Raw genomic sequence first — 10,103 nt, 5'->3', positions numbered from 1 at the left:
CAGCGCGATGGACTTGTACCAGCACCAGGCACCATAGCCGCCACCGTGGACGAGAACAAAGTGCGTGGTCTCAATGGACGAGGGATCCGGACGCTGTAAAACAACACACCGAAAGACAAGAGGCTGGAAGTCAGGAAACCAAGGAAGATGAACTGTTTACCTCGAGAAATTGGTGTGGTGGGAGCTCCGGATCGGCCAGCGAGCGAGGCCTGGCGCTGGAGCTTCTGGCAAAGCCTCCCTTTCGGTGGAGAGCAGCAGCAGCGGCAGTATCGTTGTAGCGCTGGGACATTGCTCGCCCGACTTTCTGCTGCTGGTGGAAGAGGGCCAGCGCCAGGGCCTGCTGCTGCTGGAGCAATTCCTCCTCCAATCTGGCCTTGCTCTTGGCCTTTTTGCTGGAGGAGGATCTGGTCGATTTGATCTGGGAGTCCGTGACGCTCTTGTTGTTGGCCATACAAGTCAACTGGTTTCCCATCTCTCTCTCGCAGCCTCGATCGCAGCCACCACCACCACCTGTGAGTGAGTGTGTCACTGACCTCTCAAGGATCTTCGTTTTTCCCTTTTCTCCAGCAAGCTCCAGTGAATAGTAACCATTCCGAGGAAACGGATCCACCTGGAAGAAGAAAACAAGACCAACTCCATCGTAAGTACCGCCCACGAATGCAAAGAAAGCAATCAAAGAAAAAGATCAAGGAAAGAGCCATGAGCTTGCAAAGATTTAAACAATCTATAGTATAACTCCCACGGCGATAACAGGGACACTCCTAAACCGTGTATAACTCTCACCAACGTTTTTAACTCTAGCAATCACTTGCTCAGGGAAAGTCAACGTGCAAGCACTAAAAGAAAGAACCAAACGAGTTTTTTTTGTTCTTCCTGCCATTCCTACCTTTCACTCACTCACGACCGAAATTTTGCTTTCTTCCTCGCGATCAACTTGCGTCGTCGCGTCGTGGCTCTCCAGCAAGGAGGAAGAATAGAGAAAAAGAAACTGTGCACAGACATGACTGGAACAGGAGAAGCTTTAAAGATTTCTCGTACCTCAGGCTTAAATCCGGGGCCGCTGTCGTTGAAAATCCAAAGATCTGGAACAAAGAACGCGTAGAGAGAAGCGGAATCGAATCGATCGATCCATCGCCCTCTCGCGAAGAACACGCAGGCGAGAGAAAGGGCTTAACCCCGCATTAGGGCTTTTCAAAATAGATGCCAGAAGGATATACCCAATGTTCCCGCCAAAAGAATATACTACAGAATCTTTATTGTTCTTTGTGTTAAAAATCAAAATCAGTAGTAACTATAGAGGAGAGATAAAAAAGTACAAACTCTTAGCGCTTGAAGAATGCGTCATTGGCGAGAGACGAGAAATCAAAACTCGCGCCAGACGATGGAGTGACGAGCGGCTGCTGCTTGCTGCCGCTGCTCGATCTGGAGGAGCCGCCGCCATGGTGCTGGTGATTCGCACCGTTTGGATACGAGGAGGAAGACATCACTGGAGCCGAGAACGATTGCGAGCTGCGTGATCACAACGATGAGCCATGACGAAACTCGAAAACCAAAGTAGCAAAAGTACCTTGTTTGGTTCCCATATCCTTGGTATGCTGGTTGCTGTGGTGCCTGAACGATACAGAAAAAAAGGATCGATCGACTGAGTGATCTGAAAGTTTGTGAGAACGATCACTGACTTACCGTGCCATTTTGCAGCAAGGCACCGTTTGGAGGTCCAGCGGGGAACTGGAGACCGCCCAAGAGATGGAGGTGTCCATTCTCAGCCTCTTTGCTTGCGCTGCTTGGTATGGTGGTATTGTTTCCTAGAGGCTGATGAGGTATGGGATATGCCGGCCGCGGCATTTGAGACGCGGCAAGCATCGACTGCTGCAGTGCCGCCATTTGCTGCTGGTGGAGAGTGAAAGGAGATGTCATACGTGTCTGCATAGCGAAGAGGAGAAGTCAGAAACGAGGAAGAACTTGTAAAAGATGAACTATCTACCTTGTCGAAAAGGCTAAGGATGTCTTTCTTCACATCCTTTGGAGGCGCTTCTGGCTTTGCTGTGATTATCGGGGACGCTGCGAACAAATCTTCGAGCCCGGACGTGACAGACTTCACAGTAGATGAGTTCTTTTCTGTTTGATCAGGTGTGGCAGTAACAGCTGTCGCAGGAGCTGTGGCATCTGGGGCTGTAGTGGAAGTATCGGCAGCTACAACAAAAACAAAACATTAATGCCGGGAGAAAAAAAAAACGAAATTTTCTGCGAGTACCTTGAAAAGCCGCCCACAAGTTCTCGTCGGATCCCGATGGCGTTTCCGTCTCAGGAGTAGCGACTGTTAGAAGGCTGAAGAGGTCCGCCGCGTGATCAACTTTCGGAGGAGCTGGCTTCTCTGCTGCTTGTGGAACGTGAGGCTTCTCAGGAGTCTTCACATTTTCCCTCGAGTTCGCATTCTGATGGCGTTGTGATCGGCAAAATGCAAAACAATGACAAAAAACTTACCGGTGTCTTCCCTGAAGAATCCGCTGAAGAACGCCGAGGCTCTTCAGGCACATCCGTGTTATCAGTAGCCACTCGCTTGTCTCTTGGCGGTGTCTTACTGCCATCAGCTTTTCTATGCGTCGTATCAGCTTTCAGCTGCCTCGCACGATCTTCGCTGGTTGCGTGCCTCTCCGGTGATTTAGACGGCTTAGTCCTTGGAATCCACCTCTTCGCATCGTATCTGTAATAGAAGAATGTCAGTACTGCATCAGATTTTATTCGGCGTCACATACTTTGCTCTGATGAAATTCTCGAGGCCAATTCGATCGTTTTCCGTCGGACGACGATAGTTGGGTGGCAGTTCCGCTTCCCAGTGGCTGTTGGCTCTCGCATTACCCGTTTCTACGCAAAGAAAGCTCAGCCACGAAAAAAAAAAAATCAAACGAGAAAAGAACCAACCTTGCATTACTAAAACTTGCTCGGGCAGCCATGTATCCAGCGTCGCGGATCGTATCTATAGATAAAAAAAAAGAAGTAAACTTCGTTCTACGAAAACCGCGATCAGAGAATGTGTGTACCTTTGATATGTGAACTCCGAGGCTCCGATGAATTCCAGAGCATTGTATGCACAAAAAAATTCCCAAATTGACGCTAGCCCATCTCGGACCCCTGGCATTCCAAGTTCCAGTCAGTAAAAACGAGAGAAGGAGAGAACTTTAGATCTTGGACTTACTTGCTTCTACAATCAGCGCATTCCCTATTCTCTGGCAGCTTCAGCAGTCCCTCTAGGATCTAGCACACGAAACCAAGAGTGGAATCAATAACCTAGCTAGAAATTTCCGGAGAGACTTGGGCGAATTCTCCGCTGATTCAGCTGGATTTCCGGTACCTTCTTGTGCCGCTCGTTCTGCTCTTTCGTCACAGACGCCTTCTCATTCGAAAGCATCGCTCACCGCCGTCGGTCGGCGCTCGCAGTTGCATACGCCGCGGGAGCTGGAGATGGACAGATCGAGAGATCGATCGAGAGAAATGCGTCAAGATCTACAGCTCCTAGGAGCTCCACGACCGCGACAGGCACGGGCGCCCTCGCGTGCCAAAAACCCTAACCACTGACTCTACAGTCCTGCTGCCATTGCCAAATGAAACAACGCAAACCGACACGTGGCATGATCGCCGAGAGTCTGCTTTGTCGGCCGTCAGATTTGATTTAATGGGCTTTTACATTGTGAGAAATTTCATCCGGAATTTGGGGGTAGTGCTGTATTCCCTACAAGAAAATACGTAAAGAAAAATCAAGAAAAGAGCGATATAAGCGAATTAATATTATGATTAATCTTACCTGTGACGCAAGTGTAGCAAGAATTTTCGTCAAAGCACGCATTAGAATGATCCGGGTCGCAAGATTTTCGACAATTGCATTTCCTCCGTGGATTAACCGATGGAGCAATACCTTTTAAAAACAATAAAAAAAAATTAAAACAAGAGAAAACAAAAACCAATCAGAAAAAATCCATCAAGGAAATCCAGAGAAATTGGAAGAGTCTCCGCAGATCTTCCACCACCTTGTGAACAATCAGAGCACGCCTCGGCGTTGTAGCAAAGCCGATTTCCTGGATTGCAGGCTTTCTTGCAACTGCATTTGCTGGACGCGAGTTGATGCAAGAAGATGAATCCAGCGTCGCCGGCAGATGGAGCCAAGCTCCCACCAGGATTGTCTGGCAACAAATTCTTGTGATCTTCGAGGACTGATCTTCGAGAAATGCGATCAAAGATGATTTATACAACCTGTGGTTCCATTCACGTAGCACGCCCAGCAGATTGATCGACTGTAGCAAATATCGTTGTTGGGATTGCACGATTTGCGACACGAGCATTGCCCGATATCTCGAGGTCCTTTGTCGGTGACGCTCGAAACTGGAGCACCTAGATGGGCTACGCCAAAGAATCGAAAAAGAAAAGAAGCTTCACGATCAATCGCTTGATCGACCGGGAGAAATTCCTAGATGGATTTTCCGCGAGAATTTTTCTACCTCGATGAGCGCCAGTTTGAGCGATCGAGAGGAGCGAGACGAGCAATAGCGTCGCAAGCTTGATCGCCATTGTCACGCCGATCGGACGGCCGCGCGGGGCCGGGAAGTGGGTGTATCGAACGGCTCACACCTCTCTTTAAATGCCTCGTCTCCTCTTCTCCGTGCAAGCAACGGGCGTATGGGGACCGCCTCATTCTTTGTATGAACGTTCGGTAATCATCACTAAGTGCCGCGTATCAAGCCACGTGGCTACCACATTTGCACAAAGATTGACACGCGGCAACCACGTGGCCAGCTTAGGTGGCGCCACGCACGGAATACACGAAAGGCTTTATGTTACAAAGAGGAAAAACAAAACGAAGTTTTAGCTGTCGATGGAATGCTGCTGGTGTTCCTGGAGAGCGTTCAAGTCTCCATATGATTTTCGTCGCAATCTGGGCGATGAAGCTGTGATGTCTCTCGCTGGTTGTCTCTCGCCCTCGTCGCTCGCCAGCTCTTGGACGGATCCATCGTTTTGGCTGAGCATGAACTTCATCCCCGACATGTTTGGAGCGCTGAGCTTGCGGCAGATCGAGCAAACCATCTTGTCGTCACTGCTGTGAGTGTTGCCGGCGGAGCCATTTGCGAGAGATGATGGTGCCGGAGCTACTTGCAGCTTCGCGATGGCTTTGGCTTTCTTCCTGTCTGCTTGCCTGGGCATCACCTCGAAGAGAAAGTTCCCTCCGTTCCAGATCGCGGCTGCCACCTTGAGGAGCTCAAACGCGCAGTGGAGCCGATATGACTTGAACATCAGGACTGTGAGAGCCATGGTTGCCACCGTCAGGAGCGCCTGGAGCACCGCGTACATGACTAGCCGGTTTTGAGCTCCCAGAATTCCACTCAGTCGCCACCATATGTTATTCGCTCTCGAGGCTTTACGAGACAACTCCCTGATACAAGAGCATGTTAAGTTCGAAAAAAAATAGTAAAAAGAAACACCAAATGAAAAGAAAGTTCCGCTAACCTGTAAGAAGTCATGATCTCGGGATCATTCAACAGCCTCTGTCGCCTTAGCACGTTGACAATGAGAAAGTAAAGGATCTGCCACACCGTGTATGCAGCCAAAGGAACAGCAAAAAGCCAGGTCCACAGATCTGTTCGAGTTTGGACCAAGGGCCAAGCAGGCCATGGTCCAGTGAGCTCGGTTGAATGAAGTGAGAATGTACTCGGGTCCCACCAACGAACGATAAAAAATACCAGACCTGGGAGCAATCGAAGTGAGCATAAATGCGAAAAAGCACAATCAATCACTCACCAGGAAGCAAATGGATCAACACGCTGATAATTTTGTCGATCGAGCTGAACACAAGGCTGCATCTCCATATAATCAACGCCCAGGCAAGAGGTCCCTGCAAAAACAATAACAATGCGTGTGTCTCCAAAAGAAGATACAAATCTGGAAAGGCATACCTCAGCAAAGGCAAAGCAGACCATAAACAGCCTCTCGTTTTTCGGAAAATAGAGCAGCATTGCCATAAAGATGGCGTTTGCGTAGTAACAGAAGTCCTGCAGAGAAGAATCGTCAAGAACAGAAAGACAAATAGAAAAGAACGCCTACAAATAGATAATAGTGCCACTTCCTTATTCTATAGTATATCCACCGGAGAGGCGCCACGGTTATGAAGAATGTGCAGTATAAATACGGGATATCTTGAGGCCCTGGAGAAAATGATAAGAAAGATCAAAGCTTTCATCGTACGCAAAAGAAAAAAAAAAGAAAGAAAAAAACCAATGAAGGAACTTACTTGAACCAAGCAAGTAGCAAAATGTGCCAAAGCAAAAGACTCCAAGACAATACTTCACCTGCAAAGGAATGCGAATGAAATTGAGAAGAAAATCCCATAAAACCTCTCCTCTTTCTCACCTTGTTGATAAATTTCTCATGCTTGTCCGCGCGAGTCGCAAGCTTCCCGGCGTGCTTGGAGAGAATCTTCTTGGTCTGCACAACGACCTGGAAGCCCGGGGCGCCGGATCGATCAGAATGCCACCGCGAGGCGCTCCATTTTAGGTCAGAGGGAGAGAAGCAACGCACCTTGGGGGGGGATTTGCCGTTGGACTGGAGCACCAGGCCGCCGCCGCCCGCCTCAAACGCATCGGCGCTCACAGCGCCGTCCTTCACCGCCATGGATCGATCGATCCAATCCAGCTCCCGGGATCGAAAGCCCTACGCACGACGCGACCGCGAAAGAGAGGGAAAATCAGACCACAGAGATCTTATAATTTGCTTACAGCTCCGAGCCTGAATCCACTGCTTCCACGTGTCCAGTTTGTCGTGGCCGTTGGATCTCCGACTCGGGGATATGCGAATATAAATATGCGAATTTTAAACTTCAAAATTTAGGGCTTTTCGCGAATCACGCTTCTTTAACTGCAAGAAAAACGATGGACTTGATAGTAGGATGCTTCATTAGAAAAAAAAACAGGATTTCATAGTCCATGAATAGCTCACAATTGGTTTCATACATTGTGAATGCAATAGACATGACATTTGATGATATTCATTATAGTTTCATTTTGATATTAGCAATTGCCCAGCAAATGCTGGGTGGTTGGCAAATTTCATGCCATTTCAAGAGGTTTGCTGATGTTTGCTGTTTTATCAACTCCACAATTTAAAGACATTCTCTTGACCGAACATGAATGTCTTAACTATAACTTAGTGTGTGTTAAGGTGTTGGATATTTCAGAAAAACTAAGCTGTGGTGGCTGTGGTTATCCTGCATCATGCCCCACAAGTTAGCTGTAATCATAAAATCAGCATAGGAAATCTGGATTTGAAGAGTTTAGACAACAACCAAGTATAGTAAGTGCATTACTGAATTTACGAACTCTGCCCATGAGCATTGCATAAGCTAGATTAAATCAGTGTTGAGTTGCAATCCTCCATTCTGAATGCAAAAAGAATGCTTCCAAGTCCATCTTTGGCCCAGGTGTTGCAAGTTGCTCCACAGCCTGCTGGAGAGGTTCCTCTTGAGATGAGCCGGAAACCATTATACGGCAATGAGAGCTGCACTTTGGGAAGCAATTGGATGAAAACTGTACCTCTACCATTAGCACCTTCATAACACGTTGCCATAACCAAAATGGCACACCACCCGCACACCATATAGTGTTAGCTTTCTTGTGGTGTGCACTTGAAACTCGCAGCTACAAGTTAAGGGTGGCTAAGCAGATAGCTTTGTGGAATCATGGTTGGATTTGAAATTATGCCATGTAATTTTCAATTTAGGTAAGAATTTCAGCATAGACTATATTCACAATGTAAAAGTGTTGATCATGTGGTATAAGATTGCCTTGAACAAGGGTTGGAAGTCACTTGAACACAAAGTTGTTCAGGTGATCTACACCTTGAGAGGGCAACATAAAATTGACCATGTGTGAAAATAGGTTAGGGGAGGTAAATGCCAACACAATCAAAAGTTTGGCCTTGGGCTTTAGAAATTGTTAAAGCAATAATTTAGATGAATTGAGAATTGTCTTTGGGATATCTTAAAAGGGATTTTAACATCAGAAGGTGTAAGAGTAATATATGGAATAAAAACTTGCGATCCCTTGAATTGTCCTGTGATAATTTTACAATCTAAAACATTTCAAGATGTTTACCTGGGAATGAGGTGAGTGCTATTGCATAAACCAATTTGTGGAGATATGTTCCTAAGAAGAATCAAAATCACATTTTGTTTTAAAATTAATTTGTGTGGTGGTAGTGCCAAAGGGGTGATTGAATTTAAGAATTCAATTGGGAACTTTTCAAGGTCATTTGAGTCAACCATATCAATGCTTAAGTGAACATATGATCACCAGGTAGTCTTCTAACAATGTCATTATTTATTCTGAATATGTCATCTTTGAGTGGGGTGAGAATGAGCTTTGATGCACCTGTGTAAATATTTATAATATCATCGGTATTTGGGAAAACAAAATTTACAACAGGTGTGGAGATAGACTTTTTCTGAATGGCTTTTTAAACTTGGCAATAGTGATAGTAATTTGCAGTTGCCATGTCTCCCACCAGATATTATCAAAATACCATATGCTTTGAAAGATTCCTTGAACATATGTTCTTTGTTAGTGTTAATGTTGTAAAGAATGACCATAGTCTATTCATTTTAACTGAGCTTGAATTAATAAAAGTTTTATGGCCATAGGGAACAATTAGAAAGGTTTGATGAAAGGAGCCTAAGTAAGTTTTGAGCTCATGAGCTTATGGCTTTTCAAACACAAGAAAAACATTGGTTCGTCCTAAACTAACAGCTTTTCATCTTTCAAATTTTGATTTAATTTATATTTCTAAGTAAATTCAATCAATAAAATACAAATATAAATATCGATCCAAACACTAAAAGAAATCTAAAAACACTTCTCAAGCTTTGGAATTGTAAGGCTTGCCTAGTGGATATGATGGTTGATCTTAGGATCTTAGTTTAGTTTCTACATAAAAATCTAATAAATATATTTGTAAGCTTAATATACCTTTCCCCTATTCTCCCTCTATGTAAAATCTGGATAGGTATAAGATGGATTTTCATAGATTTTGATAGTGTACCTTGTACCCTTTGATGACTTAGTCACAACAACAAACTCCTTAACTATGGCACTGATGTAATTTATCTTTGTGATTGTGCATTTCAACGTTTTTGTTAGCTTAATTTTCTTTTGTGCACCTTTTGAAATGGAAGACCTATATTGTACATGTTAGGCACCAACTTTGACCACATGGTCAATGTCAGTCAAAGGGAGGCTCAAGGGTATATTAAGGCATGCTAGAGTAAGGGACTTAACCTACCATAGGGCTGATAGTGGAGCTTTTGAGGTAGCTTGGGGGTGGTTGGGTGGTGAAAAACCCCAAGAGGTGGTGTAGTATAGTCTAGGGCGACTAGATCTCTGTCTTTTTGCGCCAGATCATAACATTAGTATCAGAAATAGGTTGGTTGCAATGGCCGACTAAGCTAAACGCTGGAATCCTATTGTCGATGGTGGTGCCGACAATGGTATCAATGGAGTTGTGGAGATTTGGACCATTCAAGATATGGTTCATGAGTTGCGAGCCCTTAATCGAAATTAGTAAGAGATGCAAGACGAGATGCATGGCATGATGGATACCATGCGTGGGTGTGTTGAGGCACTCAAGATTGGACTTGGTAGCACTCCAAGTGAGCCTTCTTTGGTAGATCGACTCAAGATTCTAACCTTTTCCAATGATGGTGGTGTGGATGAGTGTCTCGCCTGACAAGCCAATGTGAAAAAGTTCTTGGCTGCTAGGGGAACTCCAGATGCAGAGGCTTTAGTGGCTATTCCAATGCTTTTGCATGATGCAGGCTTTTGATGGTGGAATTGGCTTGAGGAGTTTCATGTTATAGATAAGAAACCACCAGTGTTTACCATGGATAAGTTTGAAATTGTTTTTATTTGCATTTTGCCCCTCATTACAATGTAGAGAATGCTTGTATAGAACTTCAACATTTCCAGCAAGGGAAAATGACACTTGGGAACTATATTGAGAAGTTTACTCACTTGATTAGTCGTGTTCTAATGAAGGATCTAGATAAGAACAAGTCCTACTTTATTGAT

At 45.3% G+C, this 10,103-nt stretch overlaps 3 protein-coding genes across 3 annotated transcripts in view; all 3 read right to left on the bottom strand.

Moving 5' to 3' along the window:
- LOC9634508 (putative methylesterase 11, chloroplastic) overlaps positions 1-700 on the bottom strand; it is a 2,989-nt gene extending 2,289 nt beyond the window's left edge. Inside the window, exons 1-2 of the mRNA XM_002979453.2 lie at positions 161-700; positions 7-93 (exon numbers count right to left, since the gene is read on the bottom strand). Coding sequence (XP_002979499.2) covers positions 7-93; positions 161-472 — 399 coding nt within the window. The 5' untranslated portion in view covers positions 473-700. The remainder of the gene's footprint in view (positions 1-6; positions 94-160) is intronic.
- A 523-nt stretch (positions 701-1,223) lies between these two features.
- On the bottom strand, positions 1,224-3,583 carry LOC9634507 (probable ADP-ribosylation factor GTPase-activating protein AGD5). The gene is made up of 11 exons (XM_002979452.2): positions 3,353-3,583; positions 3,197-3,255; positions 3,042-3,132; positions 2,923-2,977; positions 2,757-2,865; positions 2,485-2,704; positions 2,255-2,435; positions 1,985-2,193; positions 1,684-1,923; positions 1,568-1,611; positions 1,224-1,509 (listed from the first exon to the last, which is right to left on the bottom strand). Exons 1-11 carry the CDS (start codon positions 3,407-3,409, stop codon positions 1,323-1,325), a joined length of 1,452 nt encoding a protein of 483 aa, XP_002979498.2. The 5' UTR covers positions 3,410-3,583; the 3' UTR covers positions 1,224-1,322.
- Positions 3,584-4,808: 1,225 nt separating this feature from the next.
- LOC9634506 (uncharacterized membrane protein C776.05) lies at positions 4,809-6,730 on the bottom strand. The gene is made up of 8 exons (XM_002979451.2): positions 6,565-6,730; positions 6,397-6,483; positions 6,278-6,335; positions 6,091-6,191; positions 5,943-6,038; positions 5,788-5,881; positions 5,497-5,734; positions 4,809-5,422 (listed from the first exon to the last, which is right to left on the bottom strand). The coding sequence occupies exons 1-8, from the start codon at positions 6,655-6,657 to the stop codon at positions 4,858-4,860; spliced, it is 1,332 nt and encodes a 443-aa protein (XP_002979497.2). The 5' UTR covers positions 6,658-6,730; the 3' UTR covers positions 4,809-4,857.
- Between the last annotated feature and the right edge of the window lie 3,373 nt (positions 6,731-10,103).

This window comes from Selaginella moellendorffii, unplaced genomic scaffold, assembly GCF_000143415.4.
Source record: "Selaginella moellendorffii unplaced genomic scaffold, v1.0 SELMOscaffold_41, whole genome shotgun sequence".
Lineage (NCBI taxonomy): Eukaryota > Viridiplantae > Streptophyta > Lycopodiopsida > Selaginellales > Selaginellaceae > Selaginella > Selaginella moellendorffii.
This window is presented reverse-complemented; position numbering and strand designations above follow the sequence as displayed.